General features: G+C 35.5%; 1 protein-coding gene across 5 annotated transcripts in view; it reads left to right on the top strand.

Moving 5' to 3' along the window:
* BRWD3 (bromodomain and WD repeat domain containing 3) overlaps nt 1–27,459 on the top strand; it is a 208,281-nt gene that overhangs the window by 175,100 nt on the left and 5,722 nt on the right. For 4 of the 5 annotated variants that reach the window (XM_032840637.1, XM_032840638.1, XM_032840635.1 and 1 more), the window contains 7 exons: nt 3,227–3,283; nt 4,521–4,661; nt 5,588–5,659; nt 7,298–7,450; nt 8,411–8,574; nt 8,917–9,014; nt 9,572–9,730. In XM_032840637.1, coding sequence (XP_032696528.1) covers nt 3,227–3,283; nt 4,521–4,661; nt 5,588–5,659; nt 7,298–7,450; nt 8,411–8,574; nt 8,917–9,014; nt 9,572–9,730 — 844 coding nt within the window. The remainder of the gene's footprint in view (nt 1–3,226; nt 3,284–4,520; nt 4,662–5,587; nt 5,660–7,297; nt 7,451–8,410; nt 8,575–8,916; nt 9,015–9,571; nt 9,731–27,459) is intronic. The other variant, XM_032840636.1, reaches the window with a different exon arrangement.

Here is a 27,459-nt window from a genome sequence, read left to right as displayed (position 1 = left end):
CTGATTTCTGTGCATTGATTTTATATCCTGACACTTTACTGAATTCCTGTACAAGTTCTAGCAGATTTGGAGTGGAGTCTTTTGGGTTTTCCACATATAGTTCATATATTCTGTGAAGAGTGATAGTGATAGTTTGACTTCTTCTTTGCCGATTTGGATGCCTTTAATTTCTTTCTGTTGTCTGATTGCTGAGGCTAGGACTTCTAGTACTATGTTGAATAGCAGTGTGATAATGGACATCCCTGCCGTGTTCCTGACCTTAGCGGAAATGCTCTCAGTTTTTCTCCATTGAGAATGATATTTGCAGTGGGTTTTTCATAGATGGCTTTGATGATATTGAGGTATATGCCCTCTATCCCGACACTTTGAAGAGTTTTGATCAGGAAGGGATGCTGTACTTTGTCAATTGCTTTTTCAGCATCTATGGAGAGTATTGTATGGTTCTTGTTCTTTCTTTTATTAATGTATTGTATCACATTGATTGATTTGTAGATGTTGAACCAACCTTGCAGCCCAGGAATAAATCCCACTTGGTCTTGGTGAATAATCCTTTTAATGTACTGTTAGATCCTATTGGCTAGTATTTTGGTGAGAATTTTCACATCTGTGTTCATCAAGGATATTGGTCTGTAATTCTCTTTTTTGATGGGATCCTTGTCTGGTTTTGGGATCAAGGTGATGCTGGCCTCATAAAATGAGTTTGGAAGTTTTCCTTCCATTTCTACTTTTTGGAACACTTTCAGGAGAATAGGAATTAGTTCTTCTCTAACCGTTTGGTAGAATTCCCCTGGGAAGCCTTCTGGCCCTGGGCTCTTGTTTGTTGGGAGATATTTGATGACTGCTTCGATCTCCTTACTGGTTATGGGTCTGTTCAGGTTTTCTATTTCTCCCTGGTTCAGTTGTGGTAGTTCATATGTCTCTAGGAATGCCTCCATTTCTTCCAGATTGTCAAATTTGCTGGCATATAGTTGCTCATAATATGTTCTTGTAATGGTTTGTATTTCGTTGGTGTTGGTTGTGATTTTTCCTCTTTCATTCATGATTTTATTTATTTGGGTCCTTTCTCTTTTCTTTTTGATAAGTCTGGCTAGGGGCTTATCAACCTTATTAATTCTTTCAAGGAACCAGCTCCTAGTTTCATTGATTTGTTCTGTTGTTTTTTTGGTTTCTGTTTCATTGAATTCTGCTCTGATCTTTATGATTTCTCTTCTCCTGCTGGGTTTAGGCTTTCTTTGTTGTTTCTCCATCTCCTTTAGGTGTAGGGTTAGGTTGTATATTTGAGACCTTTCTTGTTTCTTGAGAAAGGCTTGTATCGCTATATATTTTCCTCCCAGGACTGCCTTTGCTGTGTCCCACAGATTTTTGAACCATTGTGTTTTCGTTATCATTTGTTTCCATGATTTTTTTCAATTCTTCTTTAATTTCCTCGTTGACCCATTCATTCTTTAGAAGGATGCTCTTTAGTGTCCATGTATTTGGATTCTCTCCAAATTTCCTCTTGTGATTGAGTTCTAGCTTCAGAGCATTGTGGTCTGAAAATACGCAGGGAATGATCCCAATCTTTTGATACCGGTTGAGACCTGATTTATGACCCAGGATGTGATTTATTCTGGAGAATGTTGCACGTGCACTAGAGAAGAATGTGTGTTCTGTTGCTCTGGGATGAAATGTTCTGAATATATCTGTGATGTCCGTCTGGTCCAATGTGTCATTTAAGGCCTTTATTTCCTTGTTGATCTTTTGCTTGGATGATCTGTCCATTTCAGTGAGGGGAGTGTTAAAGTCCCCGACTATTATCATATTATTGTTGATGCGTTTCTTTGATTTTATTATTAATTGGTTTATGTAGTTGGCTGCTCCCACGTTAGGGGCATAGATATTTAAAATTGTTAGATCTTCTTGTTGGACAGACCCTTCGAGTATGATATAGTGTCCTTCCTCATCTCTTATTATAGTCTTTTGCTTAAAATCTAATTGATGTGATACAAGGATTGCCACACCAGCTTTCTTCTGATGTCCATTAGCATGGTAAATTGTTTTCCACCCCCTCACTTTAAATCTGGAGGTATCTTCGGGTCTAAAATGAGTTTCTTGTAGGCAATATATAGATGGGTTTTGTTTTTTTATCCATTCTGATACCCTGTGTCTTTTGATTGGGGCATTTAGCCCATTTACATTCAGGGTAACTATTGAGAGATATGAATTTAGTGCCATTGTATTGCCTGCAAGGTGACTATTACTGTATATTGTTTCTGCTCCATTCTGATCTACTATTTTTAGGTTCTCTTTTTGCTTAGAGGACCCCTTTCAATATTTCCTGTAGAGCTGGTTTGGTGTTTACAAATTCTTTTAGTTTTTGTTTGTCCTGGAAGCTTTTTACCTCTCCTTCTATTTTCAATGACAGCCTAGCTGGACATAGTATTCTTGGCTATATGCTTTCTCATTTAGTGCTCTGAATATATCATGCCAGCTCTTTCTGGTCTACCAGGTCTCTGTGGATAAGTCCTCTGCCAATCTAATATTTTTACCATTCTATGTTACAGACTTCTTGTCCCGGGCTGCTTTCAGGATTTTCTTTTTGTCGCCAAGACTTGTAAATGTTGCTATTAGATGATGGGGTGTGGACCTCTTCTTATTGATTTTGAGGGGGATTCTCTGTACCTCCTGGATTTTGATGCTTTTATTTTCTCCTAGGCATAACCTATGTGCTTTGCCACCACCAGGGTAATAATGGTGTGTGGGCCTTGCCTCTTTGTATTAAAAAACTATTGCTCAGAGGGATACTTAACTGAATCTTAAGTTTTAATACACATTCATAGTTCCCTATAGAAAAGAGATGTATTTCTTGACATAGTATAAGATTAATCATGAATAATTCATGATTATAATATATTGAAGTAGCATGTTATATAGAGTAAGTTTTTTTTTTTAATATTTCCTTTAGGTACAACTTTAGATACCAGTCACTATACTATTTTCTTCATTTCCTATTCTGATTAAAGAGACCTTGTTTACTCCTCCTCTCCCTATATACTTTTCAGTTTGTATCTAGCATATAGGCACATTTTGGAGTAATTGTTCCTTTAAACTTCATTCTGCCTGCTTCCTGCTCCAATGAGGGAGTTAATTGTGGTTGTATTTGCCATTTCTTTGTAAATGTATATCAAATTTGTGAGACTTTGAATTTAAATTAACATGTGTTCTCACTCTTCCCTTTTAATTTTAGGATACAGAATTGGTTGATTTAGATTCAGATGGTCCTGGTACTTCATCTGGGAGAAGGGTGAGTGAGTAAAATAACCTGCCAAAAAGAAAAATTTTCAGGCTTCCTGTGTTAGGGATCCCGAAGACCAACTCCACCTGTTTGGAAAATTGCTATAAAGACTCGTAGAACTCAGTATATATACTTGTGATTCATTACTAAGGTTTATTACACTGACATATAATAAAGGATATGCAGTTGGATCACAGGGAAATAACCATAGGCAGAATCTGGAGGAATCCATGTGTAGGCTTTTTTTGCTTTCTGCCTTCTTTGAGGGGCCAAACAGAGCACACTTCTTCCCGTACAATGAAATTGTAGCAATATATATGTGATTAGAGACTAACACCCCAAGAATTTATTTGGAACTGGTTATATATAGATACTGTCTGTCTAGCACATCCCAAGATTCCAGGCTCCCAGAAGCAAGAAAGCATAGGAAAAGTACAGGAAAGCAAGTGTTCCATACAAACCACATTGTTTGTACAAATAGTGTAGACACAATAAACCACCTTTAGTATTTAGGAATGGTTCAAGTGCCAATTATCCAGAATTCCAACCAAAGGCCAACCATACAAGCAAGCCCTGGTAAAGATAGCAGCCTCAGGTCTGTTATGTTAGCTCTGTTCTGTACACTTCCCCTCCATAATAATTAGACAAATTCTTATTCTATATAAGGAAAATTTTCTTTGAAATACTGAAAGAAATCTTATAAAAAGGCATCCAATGGTAAAGGCTAGAATGTATCATAACAACAAAGAATATATAGATATAGATACACAGAGCATATGGATAATATGGGTATATATATGTATATACACACACACACGCGCACACACACACACAACAAAAGATACATATATATACACATACACAATAAATAGATAATATATAAACATATATATATTTGAGTTTTGAGAAAATTATGATGCCATTGTTAAGTATACTTAACTACCAGTAAATATTAAGGCATTAAGATTATTAACCTTGTAAGGAAAAAAATGTTTCTCTGTGTTTTATTTGTGGTTCAGATTTTCTTAAAATGAAATTTCAGAATACTAAAATTCTTGCTATTTCCATGAGTATACTGTCTAGTATTTATTATATATATTTTTGTCAAGCAGAATGATGTCTAAATTAAGAAACTTAAATAGCAGCTCCTCTATGTTACATAGATTTATTAACATAGGAATGCAGGAGAAAATCAATGAATAGTTAAGAAAAGAGCTTTTATATATAATTCTGTTAAAATCTACAGGTCAAATGCCGAGGCAGAAGACAGTCTTTGAGGTGTAATCCTGATGCTTGGAGAAAACAATGCAAAGAACTATTGAGCCTCATTTATGAACGTGAAGACGCAGAGCCATTTCGACAGCCAGCCGATCATCTTTCTTATCTAGTAAACATACACTTGTTTAACAACTTATCTAGTAAACATACACTTGTTTAAATAATTGCCAATATGTAATTTCCCCACAAATATACATGCTAAAATATAGTTTGAAGCCACTTTTCCTCTTTTTTTCCTTCCTTTTTTCCTCCATCCCTTCTTCCCTCCATACTTCCTTCCTTTTCCTTCCTTTTTCATATGTCTTTTAATTGTGAAAGTGGGTAGTATGATTAATGATAATGAAATTCCAGTCATGTACTTTGTGTGTAAATTATATAGTTGTGAACCAAATCTGAATCTAAATATCTTTGCAATCCCTTCCTGCTTTCATTTTGGATATTTTTAAATAAATTTTACTAATTTCTAATACATTTCTACTCACTGGAGACCCCTCATATCATGTCAGCCTGTTTAATTTATACTTAATGTGTTATCCAATAGGATCACTTAGAGTAAATAATGTATGCCATATTACTTTTCATCAAAGATAAAAACATGAGAACTATTATAGGATTCTTTTTTTAGGAGTGTATCTGTTGAATAACTGTTTAGTATAGATAGCAAATCTATCATAACTTTTTCAGAGAAAAATTATAGCAGTATTTCAGAAATGCATCAGACCATCCTCTGAAATTAGTAAACATAAATGTTTTCTGCATACACAGGTTTTAGTTGGGAAAAAATATTCAAATAAAAAACAAAATTATGTTCAACAAAGCTCATTTTGTTTATAAGGAGTTTGAGTAGAATAAACTAGTTTTGTGTTTCTCATAGTAGAGGACAATGGTGAATGTAGAATTCTTTCATCTTAAAGTATAGTCAGTAAAAACCTAAATCCTATTTATTACTTAAAGCTTTAAATCATCATTGCTTTGCCAACTTGATATTTTGTTGTAGTAGTCTGGAAATAAAATATATCTTCTTTACCCTAATAGGGCCATCAAGAACAAGAGGGAGAATCCTCAGAGTCAGTTGTTGCAGAAAGACAAGAGCCATCTCTTTCTGAGGTAGATCTAGGTTGTCTCTTAAAAGACATACACTGGTTGTTTTTATATTGTTCTACTTTTTAAAATTTACATACTGTAAATGAAACTTATAATTTGTAAAGCTGTTTTCCAATTCTTCGTACTCTTTTTGTCTTTGATTTTTTTGGTGGTTTATGTTTTTGTTTTGTTTTGTTTTTTTGTGTTTTTTTTTTGTTTTTTTAAGGTTTTATTTTTTTAAAGATTTTTTTATTTTGTTTAGATCGATAGAGACCACAAACAGTGGGGAGGGGCAGAAGGAGAGGGAGAGAAGCATACTCCGCGCTGAGTGCGGAGCCTGACACAGGGCTCGATCTCAAGACCCTGAGATCATGACCTGAGCCAAAGCCAAGAATCAAATGCTTAACCAACTAAGCCACCCAGGCACCCTTGTGTTTTTGGTTTTTAAATCATCACGTGTTTCCAAGTATGTTCTTTATGTCATCTGCATACAAATAATTGTTTCTATAGACCTAAAGTTACTGTAGTGGAGTAGAAAACATTAATTGCACAATATGTCTGTATTGCAGCTGATTGTATCCACTGGGACTTCATTCAGCCACCTTATGGGATCTTTTGAGTTTTGGTTACATTATACAAGTCCAACATATTTCCTCTATGAAAATCTTTGTTTCATAAGCTATGTATGTTGGAATATACTTTTGTTGTTATGATGTAAGACAAAAATATTTTTAAAGATAGATTAAGAGCAATTGTGGTCTCTTACACTTGGAAATATTTTCACATTTTTTTTACAATTTATAATTTATAATATACTTTTCCTCTGCCCATTCTTCTGGATTTTTGGCTTCTTCTCTGAAAGAAATGTGGTGATTGTTACTTAATGAATTTAAATGGGATAAGAGATCTAATACTGACTATGGTTTTCACTCTTTGGTGTTTAGTTCTTGATGGTTATGATATATATAAGTATAACTTTTAGATTACATGCTATATGATAAACCTAGGCATATCTTAACAAGACTTGACAGATTTAGGTTAAAATAGAATCTTCTCCCTTCCCTAATCAAAATCAAACTAATTCATAATTTATGAGACACAGACCTCCAATGAAGCACAAGTGTCATATTCATTAAAAAGCAAAAATATAGGAGCTAGGTACAGACATGGCCAGTTTGACTTTGACCTTCAACTAATGACATTTTAGGTAGAATGCCCTCCTAGCTAGAAACAGCTTGGAAATGTGTAATTAATTTGTGACATGGAACTATTTAATTATATGTGAATAAACTCATCTTCTACCTTCATTGGGCGCTTTGCTAGGCAATTGGGGGCTCCTTCAGCCTTTAAGTAAAAAATGGAATTTTGTATTCTGTAGGGATAAAGCCAGTGGCTGTGCATTTTCTATTCTGTCTCTTGAGAGAATCATATGGTTATCGATTTCAGAGTGAAGGCTAAGACTCTCCCAGAGACCCCTGCTCTTTTCCTGAGCTACCAAAGGAATTCTGTTTAAATGAATGGTTTTGATTAGAGTAGATAGTTGGCAGATTGAAAAGCAGTGTGTTTATTTCATGGTGGATTGGTGATGCAAATCTCCGTACCATTGTATTATGTAGTATTGCTACCCAGCTTGTATATTTAATAACACATTCTTCCTTGTAGGATTATCCAGATATTACAGACACGCCTATGGACTTCAGCACTGTGAAAGAAACTTTGGAAACAGGAAATTATGGTAGTCCTCTGGAATTTTATAAGGATGTTCGCCAAATATTCAGCAACTCCAAAACTTATACCTCTAATAAAAAGTCAAGGGTATGCAAAAAAAACAATACTAGGTGGATTAATTACTTAGGCATTTACATATATATGTACATCAGGTAGTTTTCTTTCATTAGTTTTAAAACTGCTTATACTTTCTAAAGAAGTATATTACAGTTCTGACATGGTTACTGCAGTGTGATATTTTCCCTATGTTTTGTTAGAACTTAAATATCTTATGAACAAAAAAATAGTAATAATAATTTTTTGTTTTTTGTAATCACTGGTGTGTGATTAACTTTTAAATCAGTTGTGCACTAGATATATATTTGCCCACTTTCAACTTGTATAAATGAATTTTCACTAATTTCTGCAGGCATAATTTTTTTCACTTTTGGTTTTCTTCCTACATATGTACGACATATGTTTATATACTATTTGAAACTCTAAGTTTCATATTTTGAAGCCCTTTATCAGCTTATATATTATGAACATTTTCCCATGTCATGTATTCTGCTGTGTGGTTGTTTTATGTTACTTAACCAGTACCCTAGTGCTTGAGATTTAGGTGGTTTCTAGTTTTTAACTTTACATGAATAATGCTGTGGCTTTCATCTTTAACATCCTTGAACATAATTATTTTGTGTGTGCAATTCTCTGATATTTATTTAGAATAAATTCCCAGAAGCAAAATTATTAGTGAAAGGATCAATATATTTTTAATACTTTTGGAACATAATGCAAATTGTATTTTAGAATGTTGTTCCAGTTAAAATATTCACTGGCAATGTATGAGAATCTTTTTTCTACCCTTCCCAACATTGGATATGATTTTTTTTAATAATCTTTGTTACTTTCTAGGTGAAAATGATATTTTAATTCTTTAGGAAGAGGTTTTCAAGTATATGAAATTGCACATTTATTTTGTCTGAAAGATTGACGCTGATGCTAGTCTTAGGTATACTTATACTTTCTATTTTATATAATTAAAGTAGTTGATTTCTACCTTTTCAGATCTATAGCATGACACTGCGATTATCTGCCTTATTTGAAAGTCATATTAAAAATATCATCTCTGAATATAAGTCAGGAATGCAGAGTCAGAAGAGGCGGCGGCCACGGTACAGAAAACGTCTAAGAAGCAGTAGCAGTTCATTATCTAGTAGCAGAGCTCCTAGGTATGTTACACATATGTAGGATTTTATGTTTTAAGGCACTATGTAGATATTACCTCATTTTTTAAGGTTTATTGAATAGTTTGAGAAGATCCAAAGACCAAAAAGATTTTTTTAAGAACTCTTATTATTGTGTAAAGATGGAGTTGGTAACCCAAAGCTTTGTTTATGTGGATTTTATTATGCCAAAAGCTATTTTTTTTTAATTTTGATGATTACCAGTTTGAAGCATTTCCTTAAATTATAAGGCATTTCTTCAGTCAGCTTAAGCATTTGTATAATATTGTCTATCATAATATGTTGGTAGTAGAAAAAATGTTCATTTTTATATATTTTAAATTGTAGTCCCAAAGGGAAGCAGAAACAAATGAAGTTGCAGCCTAAAAATGACCAGAATACCTCAGTGTCTTATGCCAGGACTAGCTCTCCTTTCTCGTCTCCTGGTAAATATCTTTTGTTTTTGGTGTTCTGTATTTCAGTTTAATACTGATATTAAGCATGTAGAAGAGGCAGCATGATTTATAGTATGAAAAGCATTGGATTTGGATGTAGAAAGTTGTGCTTTATTCCCATTTCTTCTAACTGTGTGGCCCTGGGTAAGATATTAGGCCATAGAATTCAGTTTTATTTTTAAAATGAAAGTGTTGAGACTAGATGAATTTTGAAGTCTTTTTGTTTTACAGTTCTGTTAACTATAATTTTTAACTCTATAATATCTCAGAGCACTCATTTACAACATATTTGCAAACATAAAAATTAAAAATTCATCATCTGGGGAGGTGGTTTTATTGGACAAGTTTTTCTGACATTCTGTGCTTGAAAACTTAATGATGTGATAAAATATTTGTTCTCAATATATTCATATTTCCCTCCTTAGACAGCTTGTATTTTTGATGGTGGAGTAAAGTAACTGAGTGAGATATAGTTTTAAAAACAGCTTGTTTAATTTTCCTGAAAACATGCTAATGTATGTTAATATTACAGTCTTTTTACATGTAAGTTTCAGATGCTGCTGAAGGCCTTTCGTTATATTTACTGGATGATGAAATGGATGGGCCATTTTCTTCATCGAGCTTCAGTGGTTATAGCAGAAGTGGAAATAGCCATGACCCAGGGAAAGCCAAATCATTTCGGAATAGAGTTTTACCAATTAAACAAGGTAGGAAATAAATATGGACAGGGCATTTATTCTCTGTTCTCTTATGGTGACAGATGAATTATTTAAAAGCTGATGTGTTTAGGTAGTAAAAATTAACATGCCCTTATAGTTAATGACAATTTTAATGTTGTATTAAATTTGAGTAAGATAGGGGTTCATATCTACAATCAGGAACAAGCCATGAGCAGATTTCAATAACTACTTCAAAATATATGTTAGTCTTTTAAAATAAAATATGAAATAATAAGGAGGAAAAACTAAATGAAGAGCTATTTCAAACCAAATCCTTTTTTGAAATTGAGATAGCCCTTAAAAATATAAAGCCTATCTAAAGATGATTTTGGAATTTTTTTCCTTTGTTATTAATATAGTTTAATATATGAAACATATTTTTATTTTTTGTAAATTTTAATGAAAGATTAAGTAGCATATCCATTATTGTTGAACTATCAATGACTTAAAAATGGACTTTTCTAAACATATAATTTATATTGGTATATGAAAAATATTGAAATATTTGATTACTTTAAAATATTTAGTGCCTTTATTTTTCCCAATTTGTATCTTTATTCTCTTCTCTGATTGTGCTTCACATTGACTACTCGTGCCACTTTCTTATCTTTTTTCCCTCCCCTTCACTGTCAAGCTATTAGAATAGCCTTTATTTCTTGTTTCTGTTTTCTTTCTATCTAAAAATTCCTTTATCCTTTATTGTCTGGCTTCTGACACCACCACTCTCCAAAAGCTGTTCTCTCCAGAATCACCTATTCTCTTTAGTAACCAACCAGTGTTCTGTTCTTAGTCTCTATCACCTTGATTTTATCTGTCTTTACATACTATTAAATACCCCTCCTAGGAACCCTCCTGCCAGGCTTCTTTCCTGATCTTATCGTACATCTCTGTTTTCTTACATTTCTGTATTTTCTGTTTCTTTTCTTTGACTATACTTACCTCCTATTTGCAGAGTTTTCCACAGGTTTCTTGATTTGTTTGTTTTGGGCTTTTTTTTTCTTTGAGTCTTCTGCAAATAATCTGGTAACTACATTAATCATCTTTATGCTGATGACTCTCCAAATTCACATATCTAGCCCTAACATTTCGTTATTCTACCAGTTTCATCTCCTTGTGCTTCCTAAGATAATTTCCTTGGGTGCTTATCTTCCATCTTTCTGTGTCAAACTTACTTCTATTTCTGCACTCACTATTTTAGTTAATGTCACCACCATCTTCCTAGTCACCCAACTTAAAATCTTGCAGTGTTCTTAGACACTTCTTTTACCCCTCATATCTAGTCAGTTGCTAAGTTTTGTGAATTCTAAAACTTTTTAATACCACTTAAATCCTTTGTCCACAGTTTCTGTTGCTATCACCTTAGTTTCTATCCTACTATATTTGTTAGTCTGGGCTGTTACAATATGATACCGCAGACTGGATGGCTTAAAAGCAGATATTTGCTTTTAGCAACTTTATTGAGATATCACTGGCATATAAAATAATGTATATATTTAAAGTGTACAACTTGATGTCTTGATATATGTATACATTGTGAAATGGTCACCACAAACTAATTATAACAGATCCATCACCTCTACATAGTTACCCTGTGTGTTAAAAGTTAAGATCTCTCCTTTTAGCAAATTTCAAGTATACCATACAGTATTGTTAACTATAATCACCATGCTGTACCTTAGATACCCAGAACTTATTCATTCTGAATAACTGAATTTTTATACCCTTTGACCTATGTCAAATAAATAAATTCATCTAACTCTAGCCCCTAGCAACCACCATCCTACTCTCTGTTTTTATGAATATGACTGTTTTCGATTATATACGTAAGTGACATGCAGTATTTCTCTTGCCCCGTCTTTCTCATTTTGCTTAGCGTAATACCTTCCCAGCTCTGAACATGTTATCACAAAATGCAAAATTTCCTTCTTTTTAAAGGCTGAGTAATATTCCATTATGAGGTGTGAGTGTGTGCATTATATTTTTTTACATTCATCTGCAGAAGTACATATAGATTATTTCCATATCTTGGCTATTGTGAATAATGCTGCAGTGAACATGGGAGTACAGATACCTCTTAAAGACCCCAACTTCAGTTCCTTTGTATATATATCTGGAAGTGGGGTTACTAGATCAAATAATAGTTGTATTTCTAATATTTTGAGGAACCCCCATAAATATTTCCATAATGGCTATATTAATTTTCTCTTTTCTCCACATCCTTGCCAACAATTATTATCTCTTACCTTTTTTTTTTCAAAGAAAGAGAACTTGGCCAGTAATATTTATTTCTGTAAAACAAGGTGAGTGTACAAAAAGACCACTACAAGCCCATGTATGTCAGACATTTTCCATTCTCTGCATTTCCTCCCTCAGTGGCAAAGTGCATGAGACCTGGGAAGGATGAAGGGTGCTGGTACAGGGTGTGGATGATGGATGGAAGAAGCAGGACAGTAGGACATAGACATGTGGTATTATGCCCACAGCCACATTGGGTGCTGACCTTCCTTAAAAATTGTTATTTTAAATCCAGTTAGTTAAGGGGCGCCTGGGTGGCTCAGTGGGTTAAGCCTCTGCCTTCCACTCAGGTCATGATCTCAGTGTCCGGGGATCGAGCCCCACATCGGGCTCTCTGCTCAGCAGGAAGCCTGTTTCTCCCTCCCTCTCTCTGCCTGCCTCTCTGCCTACATGTGATCTCTCTCTGTCAAAGAAATAAATAAAATCTTTAAAAAAATAAATAAAGCCAGTTAGTTAACATACACTGTTATATTAGTTTCAAGTATATAATATGTGATTTAGCAGTTACATACATCACCTGGTACTCATCACAAGAAGTGCACTCCTTAATCCCCGTCACCTATTTAACTCATCCCCCCCACGCACCTCCCCTCTGGTAACTATAAGTTTGTTCTCTATAATTAAGAGTCTTTTTCTTGATTTGTCTCTCTCTCTTTTCTTCTTTTTGCTCATGTTTTTTGTTTCTTAAATTCAATGTATGAAGTCATATGGTATTTGTCTTTCTCTGACTTATTTCATTTATGTATTACTTTCTAGCTCCATCCATGTCATTGCAAATGGCAATATTTCATTCTTTTTATGGCTGAATAATATTCCACTGTGTGTGTGTGTGTGTGTGTGTGCACGCATGCATGTGTGTGCACATTTTTGTACATGTACCACATCTTCTTTATCCATTTATTATTCAGTGGATACTTGGGCTCCTTCCATATCTTGGCTGTGGTTGATAATGCTGCTGTAAACGTAGGGGTGCTTGTATGCCTTTGTATTTTATTTTTTGGTAAATACCCAGTAGTGTGATTGCTGGATCATAAGGTAGTTCTGTTTGTAACTTTTTGAGGACCATAATGTTTTGCACAGTGACTATACCAGATTGCATTCCCATCAGTAGTGCAAGAGGGTTCCATTCTCTCAACAACTTCGCCAACACCTGTGTTTCTTGTGTTGGTGATTTTAGACATTCTGACAGGTGTGATGTGGTATCTCATTATAGTTTTGATTTGCATTTCCCTCCACAGTAAGTGACGATGAACATCTTTTCATGTGTCTTTTGGCCATCTGAATGTCTCGATGTCTTCCTTGAAGAAATGTCTGTTCATACCTTCTACCCATTTCTTAATTAGATTATTTGTTTTGGAGTGTTGAGTTTTATAAGTTCTTTATATGTTTTGGAAACTAACTCTTTATTGGATATACTTGAAAATACCTTCTCCCATTCAGGAGGTTGCCATGTAGTTTTCTTAATTATTTCCTTCATTATGTAGAAGCTTTTTATTTTGATGTAGTCCCAATAGTTTGTTTTTGGTTTTGTTTTCCTTCACTCAGGAGACATATGTAGTAAGAAGTTGCTACAACCAGTGTCAAAAAGATTACTGCCTGTGTTCTCTTCTAGGACTTTCATGATTTCAGGTCTCACATTTAGGTCTTTAATCCATTTTTATTTTATTTTTATGTGTGTTTCAAGAAAGTGATCTACTTTTACCCTTTTGCATGTTGCTATCCAGTTTTCCCAACACTAGTTGTTGAAGAAACTGTCTTTTTCCTATTGGATATTTCTTTCCACTTTTCTTTCCAGCACCATATAGCTGTAAGATTATTTCTGGGTTTTCTATTCTGTTCCATTATTCTCTTTGTCTTTTTTTGTGCCAGTGCCATACTATTTTGATTACTAGAGCTTTGTAATATAACTTGAAATCTCTAATTGTGATGACTCCAGCTTTGCTTTTTTTTTTTTTTTTTTTAATCAGGATTTCTTTGGCTATTTGGGGTCTTTCCATTGTCATACAAATTTTAGGATTGTTTGTTCTAGTCCTGTAAAAAAAGTGTTGGTATTTTGATTGGGATTCCAATAAATCTGTAGAATGCTTTGGGTACTACAGATATTTTGACAATACTTATTCTTTCAATCTATGAGCATAGAATGTCTTCCCATTTCTTTGTGTCATCTTCAGTTACTTTCATCAGCGTTTTGTAGTTTTTATAGTCAAGGTCTTTCACCTCTTTGGTTAGGTTTATTCCTAAGTAATTGTAAGTGAAATTGTTTTCTTAATTTTTCTTTCTGCTGCTTCATTATTGATATATAGAAATGAAGCAGATTTCTGTACATTGATGTTTTGATCCTGTGACTTTACTAAATTTGTTTATCAGTTCTGGCAGTTTTGTATGTGTGTGTATGTGTGTGGAGCTTTCAAGTTTTCTGTATACAGTTTCATGTCATCAGCAAATAGTGAAAGTTTTATTTCTTCCTTCCCTATTTGGATGAATTTTATTTCATTTTGTTACCTGATGGCTTTGTCTGGGACTTCAGTACTATGTTGAATAAAAGTGGTGAGAGTGGATAATCCTTGTCTTGTTCCTGACCTTAGAGAAAAAGCTCTTAGTTTTGCCATATTAAGGATGATTTTATCTGTGGGTTTTTCATATATGGCCTTTATGATGTTGAGTTATGTTCCCTTGAGACCTACTTTATTGAAGGTTTTTATCATGAATGGATGTTGTACTTTGTCAAATGCTTTTTCTGTGTCTACTGAAATAATCATAAGGTTCTTATCCTTTCTCTTATTGATGTCATGTATCACATTAATTTGTGAATGTTGAACTACCTTTGCAACCCAGAAATAAAACCCACCTGATGATGGTGAATGATTCTTCTAATTTATTGTTGGATTCAGTTTGCTACTATTTTGTTGAGGATTTTTGCATCTATGTTCATCAAAGGTATTGTATTGGCTTGTAATTCCATTATAAGTGGTGTCTTTATCTAGTTTTGGTATCAGGGTAAAGCTGGCCTCATAGAATGAAGTTGGAAGTTTTCCTTCCTTTTCTATTTTTTGGAGTAGTTAGAAGAGAATGAGTGTTAACTCTTGTTAACTGTTTGGTAGAATTCTCCTGTGAAGCCTTCTGGCTCTGGACTTTTGTTTCTTCCGTGTTTTTGATTACTGAATCAATTTCTTTGCTGGTTTTAGTGTGTCCAGATTTTCTGTATCTTCATGTTTCACTTGTGATAGTTTATATGTTTCTAAGCATATCTTCATGTTTCGCTTGTGATAGTTTATATGTTTCTAAACATGTATGCATTTCTTCCAGGGTTGTTCAGTTGGTATATTGTTGGTATATATAGTTTTTCATAGTGTTCTCTTATGGTTGTTTGTATTTCTGTAGTATTGGGTGTTACTTCTCCTCTCTAATTGTGATTTTACTTGAGTCCTTTATCCTTTTTTCATCTTAAGTCTAACTAGAGATTTATCAATTCTATTGATTTTTTTTTTTCCCAAACAACCAGCGCCTGGTTCTATTGATCTGTTCTGTTATTGTTTTAGTTTCTGTATCATTTATTTTTCCTCTCATCTTTGCTATTTATCTCTTTCTGCTGGCTGTAGGTTTTGTTTTTCTTTTTCTAGCTCCTTTAGGTATAAGGGTACGTTGTTTAAGATTTTTCTTTCACCTTGAGGTAGGCATATATTATTATTACCCTCCCTCTTAGGACCAATTTTGCTGCATTCCACAGGTTTTTGACCATTCTCTTTTCATTTTCATTTGTTTCCATATATATTTTATTTCTTCTTAATTTCCTAGTTGACCATGCATTGTTTAGTACCATTCTATTTGACCTCCATATATTCGTGGTCTTTTTTTCTTGTAGTTGACTTCTAGTTTCACAGCATTATGGTCAGAAAAGATGCATGGTATGACTTTGATCTTCTTGAACTTGTTTAGGCTTCTTTTGTGGCCTAATGCATCATCTATTCTGGAGACAGTTCATGTACACCTGAAAAGAATGTGTATTCTGCTATCTTAGGATAGAATGTTCTGAATATATGTGTTAAATCCATCTGTTTCAATATGTCATTCGAAGCCATTATTTCTTCATTGATTTTCTGTTTAGAGGATCTGTTCATTCATGTAAATGTGCTATTAAAGTCCCCTACTATTGTTGTATTATTATCAATTAGTTGCTTTATGTTTGTTATTAATTGTTGTATATATTTGGGTGTTCCTATGTTAGATGTATAAATATTTACAATTGTTTTATATTCTTTTTGAACTCTTCATCAGCTAGTGTCCTTGGTCTCTTCTTACAGTCTTTGTTTTAGAACTAGTTTGTTCTTTATAAGTATCTCTACTTTGGCTTTCTTTGGACATACATTTGTATGATAGCTATTTCTCCATCCCTTCAATTTCAGTATGCATGTACCTTTAGGTCTAAAATGAATCTCCCTTGTATGAGGAAAGTATCTGCATCCTGGAGACTGACTGGGAAGCCCAGGCTTTAGGTGAATGTACTAACCTCTGTCTATAGACTTCTTCACAGCTTGCTCCTACCTCCAGCTCCAGGGCCCAAGCCATGGCCTCCAACTCAGCTGTCCATCCGTGTTGCTGCCCCCGCAGCCCATATCCTTCTGTCCTGCCCATTTCTCCTGTCTAATGGGGTTTTGTGCCATTTGGGTACTTTTCCATAAGTTGGCCCTTGTATTCATAGAGACTTTAGAAGATTTTTGATAGAAACCAAAGACCTCCTTTCAGTTTCGAGCAGGTTTATCTCTAGATTCCAACCCCCAAAATTATGTACCTTTCTAGTTTAGTCAAATTTGTGGATGGCCTCTCTCCCTTTCCCATTCTACATTCTTAGTCCTATGTTACCTTTATGTCTCAGAAATGGTGGAATGTACATCAATCCAATAAAATACGAAATAACCCCCCAAATATAGATAAATAAGCAAATAAACACATAAAATGAATCTCATCATAGGCACCTTGTAGATGGATCTCATTTTTTTAATCCTTTCTGTCACCTTGTGTATTTTGATTTTAACATTTTTTTAGTCCATTTACATTCAGAGTAATTATAGATAGGTATGTATTTAGTAACATTTTATGACTTATTTTATAGTTGTTTCTGAAGATTTTCTCTGATCCTTTTTTGTCTTTCTCTTTCATGTTTTGCTGATTTTTTAGTGATATATTTCTCTTTATTCTTTGCATATTTATTAGAGGTTTTTAATATATGGTTACTAGTACATTTATATGTAACCTCTTCTATATATAGGAGTGTATATTAAGTTGGTAATCCTTAAGGTTGAACTCATTCTTTACTCCTCTCCCCATGCTTTAAATACATGTTGTTATATACCCTTTTATCTTGTGAGTTCCTTTCCTGATATTTTCACAGAAATATTCATCTTTAGTGCTTTAATGTCTCCTACCTTTATATTGTAACTTTTAGTCTCTCCCTTATACTCAGAGTCCCCTTAAATATTTCTTGTAGGGCTGGTTTAATGGTTATAAACTCCTTTAGTTCTTGAAAGGGAAACTCTACCTCTTCTTCTTTTCTGAATGATACCCTTGCTAGATAGAGTACTCTTGGCTGTAGATTTTTTCCATTCTACACTTTGAATAATCATTCCACTCCCTTCTGTTGAAAAATCTCCTGCTAGTCTTAGGGGTTTTCCCTCCTATGTTACTATCTTGTCTTGATGACTTAAAAATTTTCTCTTTATCACTGTATTTTGCCAATTTAATTACAACATGTCTTGGTATAGATCTGCTTTTGTTGGTCTTGTTGGGGATGAGTCAGTGAGTTCCTTATATCTATCCTCATTTTGCGTATTCTTTTCTCTGTCTTTGGTTCGGCTTTAATACTTTGCATTATTGTGTCTTCTAGGTTACTCATTTGTTCCTCTGCTTCTTCTGTTCTCTTCATTCCATCAAGAGTGTTTCTCATTTTGTTTTTCATACCCTTTATCTCTGCTATGTTCTTCCTTATCTCTGTGTTCAGTTTCCCATTTGTGTCTTTCACTTTTTTTCTCAAGTCCTGTGAGGATTCTTATGATGGTTTCTTTAAATTCTCTATCAGGCATGTTATTTAGAGTTCACTTCAGTCTCTGGCCATGGCCTGTCCTCTTCTTTCATTTGGGATAAATTTCTCTTTATCTTCATTTTGTCTGCCTCTCTGTGTCTGTATCTATGAGTTAGGAAAGTCATCTGTGTCTTTTGCTCTTGAAAGTAGTGACTTTATGAAGAAGAGCACCTTCAGTGCAGAGTCTCCTGTTCACCAGAACCTATCCCTTCATGAGAGTATCCTTTGTGTGTTGTTTATGCCTTGCTGTCATGTCCGAGTCACTTTCCCATTCAATGCAGTCATCTGAATTGACTCTCTGCTTTTTCTGGGCTGTGCCTGCTCTCTGTGGTATTAGTGGGACCAGGCAGGCCAGCTCTGGGGGATATGCCCACCAGGGAAGTAGGGGCATGGCAGGGTTGTTAGCAGAATTTGTGCTGGGCTACTAGTTTTTAGTTTTAAGTCAAAATCCTGAGGTGCTATAGCAGCTGGGTCCATGCATCAGGGTGGCTATGTGTGTCACGATGTCTGTGTCTCAGGATGGCCAGGCAACAGGGCAGAGCTTGGCAGCTGAACATGGTGTGCTTTGGCAGCTGTGCACCTGGTGGCTATGTGGGTCCCCACAACATTAACAAAATTTGCCCTTAGTCAAGGGTCCAGGCCAGCAGCCTTAGAGTGGGCAAGTCCTCAGGAGAACTTGTGAGCTTGGTGCACTGCTAGTGGGCTAGGTAGCAAGTATCTGTGCAGCCCCACCTCGTGCACATGGCCCATTGTTTATGCTAGAGAACAGGGGAGGAAAACAGCACCTGCCAGCTCTCTTGTTTTTGGAGAAGTCCCCCAACATGCTCCAAAATCGGTATGAACAGGTCTCCTTTTTGCCCCCACGGTTATGTAAACTGCCATTTTTATGTTGCCTTCTGGCGCAGGCTGCTATCTCTTTAAGGGCAGCTAGCCAGGTATCACTCACCCTCCAAAGTTGCCCAGTGTTGTTAAAGCTCCAGGCTCCCAAGTCCCAGTGGTTAAACAAACACAGGAATTCAGCCCCTGTGGTTTTCAAAGCCAAACATGGGGATCAGTCTTCCCTATGTGAGCTCCTTGGTGTGAGGGCCCATTTCTCTGCCATCTCTACTCACATAGCTCTCTCTTCTAGCAGCTTCCCCCACATTTATGATACTCTTAACCTTTCGGATGCAGCTTCTTCTCTGTATTTAGTTGTGGAGTTTGTTCTCCCCATCTTTGGATCACTCTCCCATTTATTGACTTGGACATGGATGATAATCTACTGAAAACATGGGACAGGGTAAGCTCAGGTCCTCCTACTCCATCATCTTCCCAAGCTCATCTTTCCTCTTGTCTTTTTTTTCTCTCTCTTTTATATGAAGTTTTCTGTTTTAATTCCAGTATAGTTAACATACAATGTTACATTAGTTTTTGGTATATAATATAGTGATTCAAGAATTCTATACATTACTCAGTGCTCATCATGATAAGTGTACTCTTTAATCCCTTTCACCTATCTCACCCATCCTTCACCCTCTGGTAACCATCAGTTTGTTCTCCATAGTTAAAAATGTCTCCTGGTTTTTTTAATCTCTTTTTTCTTTTGCTCATTTATTTTGTTTCTTACATCCCACATGTGAGTGAAATTATATGGTCTTTAGTTATCTTTGACTGACTTGTTTTGTGTATCATTATACCCTCTAGCTCTATCCATTTCATGGTAGATGTAAGATTTCACTTTTTATGGCTGATGAATATTCCATTACACACACACACACACACACACACACACACACAGAGCACCTTCTTTATCCATTCATGTATCAATGGACAATTGGGCTCTTTTCATAATTTGGCTGTTGTAAATAGTGCTGCAATAAATGTAAGAGTGCATATATCCCTTTGAATTAATATTTTGGTATTCTTTGGATAAATACCTAGTAGTGCAATGGCTGGATCATAGGGTAGTTCTATTTTTAACTTTTTGAGGAAATTCCATGCTGTTTTTCAGAGTGGCTGCACCAGTTTGCATTCCTAAAAACAGTGCAAGAGTGTTCCTCTTACTCTATATCCTTGCCAACACCTGTTGTTTCTTGTATTATTGAATTTAACAATTCTGTTAGGTGAGAGGTGATATCTCATTGAAGTTTTGATTTGCACTTTTTCATATACGTACAACAAACATTTATTTCCTCACAGTTCTGGAGGCTCAAATTCTACGATCAAGGTGCCAGCTGAGTATATGTTCAGGACTCTCTTCCTAGCTTGCTGATGGCTGCCTTCTTGATGTATCATCACATGACTTTTTCATTGTATATCCACAGACAGGAAGAGTGAGTGAGCTCTGCTCTCTTCCTTTTCTTTTAAGGACAACAATTCTAGTACTTTAACACCTACACTTAAGACTTCATTTAATTTTAATGACTTCCTTATAGAATATGTATCCAAATACAGACACATTGGGGCATAGGACTTCAGCATATATAACTTTTTAAAGTTTTTATTTAAAGTCTAGTTAGTTAACATACAGTGTTTTATATTGGTTTCAAGTATACAATATAGCACTCAACACAAGTGCACTTCTTAATCCCCATGACCTATTTAACCCACCTCCCAACAACCTCTCCTCTGATAACCATTAGTTTGTTCTGAACAGTTAAAATTCTTTTCCTTAGGTTGCTTCTCTTGCTTTTTTTTTTTCCCCTGTGCTCATTTGTTTGGTTTCTTCGAGTCCACATATGAGTGAAATTATATGTTATTTATCTTTCTTTGACTTATTTCACTTAGCATAATACTCTTTAGCTCCATTTATGCCACCGCATGAGTAATATTCTATTGTTTATGTATACCACATCTTTATTCATTCATTTGTCAATGGACATCTGGGCTCTTTCCATAATTTGGCTATTGTAGATAATATTGGTATAAACATGGGAGGGCATGTATTTGAATTAGTATTTTGGTATTCTCTGAGTAAATACCTAGTAGTGCAGTTGCTGGATCATAGGGTAGTTGTGTTTTTTAACTTTTTGAGGAACCTCCATACTATTTCTCATAGTGGCTGCCTCAGTTATCATTCCTACCCAGTGATGTAAGAAGATTCCCCTTTCTTCACATCCTCACAAACATGTGTTGTTTCCTCTCTGGTTGGCTTTAAGCCATTCTGACAGATGTGTGGTGATATCTTATTGTAGTTTTGATTTGTATTTCCCTGATAATGAGTGATGTTGAACATCTTTTCATGTGTCCATTGGCCATCTGTACATCTTCTTTGGAAAATATCTATTCATGTCTTCTGTCCAGTTTTATTTATTTATTTATTTATTTCTGTCCGGTCTTAAATTGGATTATTTGTTTTTAGGGTGTTGAGTTTTATAACTTCTTTATGTATTTTAGATACCAAACCTTTATCAGATATGTCATTTGCAAATATATTATCCCATTCTGTAGTTTGCCTTTTAGTTTTATTGATTGTTTCCTTTGCTGTGCAGAAGTTTTTCATTTTTATTTTTTAATGATATTTATTTATTCATTTGAGAGAGAGAGAGCACAAGCAGGGGGAGCAACAGAGAGGGAGAAGCAGGCTCCCAGCTGAGGAGGGAGCCCAGTGTGGGGCTCAATCCCAGGACCCTGGGATCATGATCTGAGCCAAAGGCAGGTGCTTAACTGACTGAGCCACCCAGGCATCCCCGTCCAGTTACTTTATAGGTGCCTTTCTACTTAGTCTGTCTCTGAGCCACGCAGGCACTCCCAGAAGCTTTTAATTTTGATGAAGTCCCAGTAGTTTATTTTTGCTTTTATCTCCCTTGCCTCAGGAGATATATCTAGAAAGAAATTGCTATGGCCGATGTCAAAGAGGCTACTGCCTATGTTCTCCTATAGGATGTTAATGGTTTCCTGTCTTTCATTTAAGTCTTTCATCCATTTTGAATTTACTTTTGTGTTTGATGTAAGAAAGTGGGTCAGGTTCATTATTTTTCATGTCGCTGTCCAGTTTTCCCAGCACCATTTTTGAAGAGATTGTCTTTTACCCATTGTATATTCTTTCCCCTCTTGTTGAAGATTAATTGGCCGTATAATTGTGGGTTCATTTCCTGGTTCTCTATTCTGTTCCATTGATCTATGTGTCTGTTTTTGTGCCAGAACCGTACTGTTTTCATCATTACAGCTTTGTGATGTAACTTGAATTCCAGAACTGTGATGCCTCCAGCTTTGCTTTTGTTTTTCAGGATTGCTTTGCCTATCTGGGGTCTTTTGAGGTCCATAGAAATTTTAGTGTTATTAATTCTAGCTCTGTGAAAAATGCTATTGGGATAGGGATTACATTAAATATGTAGATTGCTTTGGGTAATAAAGACATTTTAACAGTATTTGTTCTTCTGTTCCATGAGTATGGAGTGTCTTTCCATTTCCTTGTGTTATCTTTAATTTCTTTCATCAGTGATGTATAGTTTTTAGATGACAGGTCTTTCAACTCTTTGGCTATGTTTATACCTAAGTATCATAGTTTTGGTGCAGTTATGTAAGGGATCATTTTCTTAATTTTTCTTTCTGCTGCTTCATTATTGGTTTAGAGAAATACAACAGATTTCTGTACATTGATTTTGTGTCCTGAAGTTTTGCTAAATTTGTTCATCAGTTCTAGCAGTTTTTTTGGTGGAGTCTTTTGGGTTTAGTATATATGATACCATGTCATCTGCAAATAGTGAAAGTTTTACTTCTTCCTTGCTTATCCGTATGCCTTTTATTTCTTTTTGTTGTCTGACTGCTAGGGCTAGGATTTCCAGTACTGTGTTAAATAAGCATAGTGAGAGTGGACATCCCTGTCTTGTTCCTGACCTTAGAGGTAAAGCTCTCAGCTTTTCCCCCAGTGAGAATGATACTAGCTCTGGGTTTTTCATATATCACCTTTATTATGTTGAGGTATGTTCCCTCTGAACCTACTTCATTGAGCATTTTTATCATGATATTGTACTTGGTTAAATACTGTTTCTGAATATATTGTAATGATCATATGGTTCTTATCCTTTCCTTTATTAATGTTGTGTATCATGCTGATTTTTTTGCAAGTATTAAACCACTCTTGCAACCCAAGAATAAATCCCATTATTGTGGTGAATCATTCTTTTTATCTATTGTTGTATTTAATCTATTTTTGTATGTATTTAATGTATTGTTGTATAAAATAGTTTGCTACTATTTTATTGAGAATGTTTGCATCCATATTCATCAATATTGGCCTACAGTTCTATTTTTTAGTAGAGTCTTCCTCTGGTTATGGAATCTGGGTAATGCTGGTATCATCAAATGAATTTGAGTGTTCTTTCCTTTCTTATTTTTGGAATAGATTGAGGATAGGTATTAACTCTTCTGTAAATGTTTTATGGAATTCACCTATGAAACCATCTGGTCCTGGCTTTTAGTTGTTTAGAGATTTTTGATTACTGATTCAGTTTCTTTGCAGGTTATTGTTCTGTTGAGGTTTTCTATTTCTAATTGTTTCAGTTTTGGTAGTTTATATGTTTCTAGGAATTTATCCATTTCTTTCAGGTTGTCTTTTTGAATTATAGCTTTTCATTATATTCTCTTAACAATTTTTTGTATTTTTGTGGCGTTGGTTGTTATTTCTCCTCTCTCATTTGTGACTTTACGTATTTGGGTCCTTTCTTTTCTTTTTGAGTAAGCCTGCCTAGGGGTTTCTCAGTTTTCTTGATTTTATCAGAGATCCAGCTCCTGGTCTCATTGATCAGTTACACTGTTTTCTTTGTTCTGTATGATTTATTTCTGCTCTAAACTTTATTATTTTCTTTCTTTATCTGGCTTTAAGCTTCATTTGTTGTTTTTCTCACTCCTTTAGATGTAAGATTAAGTTGTTTCTTTGAGATTTTTTTTGCTTTGAGGTAGGCATATACTGCTATATACTTCCCTCTTAGGACTGCTTTTGCTATATCCCAAATGTTTTGTATTGTAGTTTTGTGTTTTCATGTTCATTTGTTTTTATACATTTTGTTTAATATCCTAGTTGAACCATTTATTGTTTAGTAGCATGTTGTTTAAACTTCATCTATTTGTGGTCATTCCACTTTTTTTTTTGTGCTTGACAAGTTTCATAGCATTGTATTCAGAAAAGATGCAAAGTGTGATCTCAGTATTATCGTATTTGTTGAGGCCTGATTTGTGATGTAGGACGTGATCTATTCTGGAGAATGTCCCATGTACACTTGAAAAGATTGCATATTCTACTGTTTTAGGATGGAGTATTCTGAATATATTTGTTAACTCCATCTGAATCAGTGGCACTCAAAGCCATTGTTTCCTTGTTGATTTTCTATTTATATTATCTGTCCATCGATATAAATGGAGTATTTACGCCCCCTCCTATTATTGTGTTATTATTAATCTCCTTATGTTTGTTATTCATTGTTATATATATTTCGGTGATCACATATTAGGCATATAAATAATTGCAATTGTTACATCTTCTTGTATTGTCTGCTTTATTATGATATATAGCCTTCTTCATTTCTTACAATCTTTGTTTTAAAATCTAGTTTATCTGTTATAAATATTGCTACTCCATCTAATTATTGACATGCATTTGTGTCATAAATGTTTCACCATCCACTCACTTTAGATCTGCAGGTGTTTGTATGTCTAAAATCATTCTTTTTTTTTTTTTTAAGATTTTACTTATTTGACAGAGAGAGATCACAAGTAGGCAGAGTGGCAGGCAGAAAGAGAGAGGAGGAAGCAGGCTCCCCACCAAGGAGAGAGCCCGACGCGGGGCTCGATCCCAGGACCCCGGGATCATGACCTGAGCCGAAGGCAGAGGCTTTAACCCACTGAGCCACCCAGGCACCTCTAAAATCATTCTCTTATAGACTGCATATAGATGGCTCTTGTCTGTTTGGTTTTTTGGTTTTGTTCTTTTTTTTTTTTTAATGTTGCTTGTTTTTGTTTTGTTTTTTTTTTTAACTCCTGACAGCATGTGTCTTTTGATTGGAGTGTTTAGTCCTTTTACATTCAGAGTAATCATTGATATACATGTATTTAGTGCCATTTTATTACTTGTTTTGTCAATATATCTGGAGATTTTCTCTGTTCCTTTCTAGTTTTTGTCACTTTTGGTCCTTCCTTTCCATGCCAAGATTCCCCTTTAATATTTCTTTCAGGGCTGGTTTCATGGTCACATATTCCTTTAGTTTTTGGTTATCTGGGAATCTCTTTATGTCTCCTCTATTCTGAGTAACAGCCTTACTGGATAGTGTTCATTGCTTCAGATTTTTCCCATTCAACAAATTGAATATATCATGTCACTTCCTGTTGGCTTGCCAAGTTCCTATTGAGAAATCTCCATCCAGCCTTATGGGTCTTCCCTTGTAAGTTAAGGATTTATTTAGTGTTTCTGCTTTTAAGATTTTTTTCTCTATCACTAGATTTTGCCAGTTTAATTACAATATGTGTTGGTATTGGCCTGATTTGTTTTGATGGGGGTTCTCTTTTCTCTTGGCCTGGATGTCTGTTTTCTTTCCCAGATTTGGGAAGTTTTCTGCTATTACTTCTTGAAATAAATTTTCTGCCTCCTTTTATCTCTTCTTCTTCTGAGACTCATATAATAAGAATGATTATACATTTGATAGAATCACTAAGTCCCCTAAGTTTATTCTCATATTACATAATTCTCTCTGTATATTGTTCAGCTTCATTATTTTCCATTATTTTGTCTTCTGTATCACTAAATCATTCCTCAGCTTCTTCCAGCCTGGTTGTCATTGCATCATGTTCCAACCTCATTTATAGCATTGTTCATTTCTGACTGTTTTTTAACTCTTTTATCTCTGTGACAAGTATCTTCTTGATGTCTCCCATTCTTTTCTGAAGCCCAGTGAGTATCCATATGATTGTTACTTTAAATTCTGGACCAGGCATATTACTTATATCTGATTTAATTAGATCCCTGGCTGTGATATTTTCTTGTTGTTTCATTTGGGATGAAGTCCTCCATCTTGGCATTTTGTCTAGGTTTCTGCCTTCTTCTGTGTGTTAGGAAAACCAGTTGTTTCCTGCTCCTGAAATTAATGGCTTTATGAAGAAACAGTCATTTAGTTTCTAGTACCTGTCACTTCTGAGATTTCTCTTTGCTATGTTCTTTGTATGCTCTGCTGTTGTGTTTTGATTGCTCTGTCCTTCAGGCCAGTCGCCTGCAGAGGCTTTCCTTGCTTGCAGTGTACAGTATTTGTTCCTTGGCCAAAATGTGGTGAGCTTTAACTACTGTGCTCTGGTCTGCTTATCAAATGAGACCTGATACTATTTCTACTCCAACTGAAGCCCTGTAAAACTCTTGTAGGGATACGTGGTTTGGGCAAGGGTTTCTGCTGATCTTCTGAGGGAGGAGCCCGCCATGCTGGTACTGGAGCAAGCTTGACTGAGAAGGGCAGTCTCATCAGAAAGCTGGGGTGTGGGACTTAGTGTAACCATGTTAGGCAGCCAGTATATGTGCTGTGGTGCTTCCTGCAGCTGGCTCTGTTTATGCTGAGGAGCAGGGGAGAAAAAAAAAAAAAACAGTCAGCTCTCGTTCCCTGAGAGCAGTCTCCATGAATGCTGCCTCTCAGGGAAACACTCTGAGAAGAGCAAATAATCTCCCACCTGTGTACCCCAAGCATTTTCTAGTTTTCTGTTTTCAAACTGTACACCTCCAGGTTTTTTTGCCTAACTTCTCTCCAGAAGTACAGTGCCCTCCAGGCTCTATCCCAGATAATCCTGATGACCTTTAAAACTGCAACAGGCTTTAGAGATGTGGTGTGGTAGGGGCTTGTGCTGATATTCTGGGGGATGGGCGCACATGCTGGGACTGAGGCAAACTTGACTAAGATGGGCAATCCCAGTGCAGGGGTATGAGACTTGGTATAAGCAAGTTAATTAGCTGTTGTCAGGGCTACACTGTTTCCCACTGGTAGCTCTGTGTTTATGCTGAGGGTTACTGGAGGGAAATGGCTCTGGCCCACTCCTTTGTTTCTGGAGAGGCATCTCTATATGAAAGCTGCCTCTCAGGAAAGCCCTCCAAGGAGATTGAATAATCTCCCTCCTGTATGTCCCAGATATCCTTCAAATCACTATTTCCATGTTCTGTTCCCAGGTTGTTTGCCTGCCTTCTCCCTCCAAGAGCAGAGCAGTGCCCTCAGGGCTTTGTCCCAGCCAAGCCTACTACCTTTAAAATTGTGAGCTTTAAGCCTCACTGGTTTTAAGAACTCATGAAAATCGGCCCCTCTCATGTTCCAAGCCAGTGGCTTTGGGTAAATATTCTCCTTGTGCATTCCCCTGTGTGTTCTGCTCTCTCTCACACCCTTTTCTGTGACTGCAGCTCCCT

The sequence above is a fragment of the Lontra canadensis genome, unplaced genomic scaffold (genome assembly GCF_010015895.1).
Source record: "Lontra canadensis isolate GAN:19392208 unplaced genomic scaffold, GSC_riverotter_1.0 scaffold114, whole genome shotgun sequence".
Classification (NCBI taxonomy): Eukaryota; Metazoa; Chordata; class Mammalia; order Carnivora; family Mustelidae; genus Lontra; species Lontra canadensis.
The sequence above is the reverse complement of the archived record's forward strand: the minus strand, read 5'-3'. Positions and strand labels throughout refer to the sequence as shown.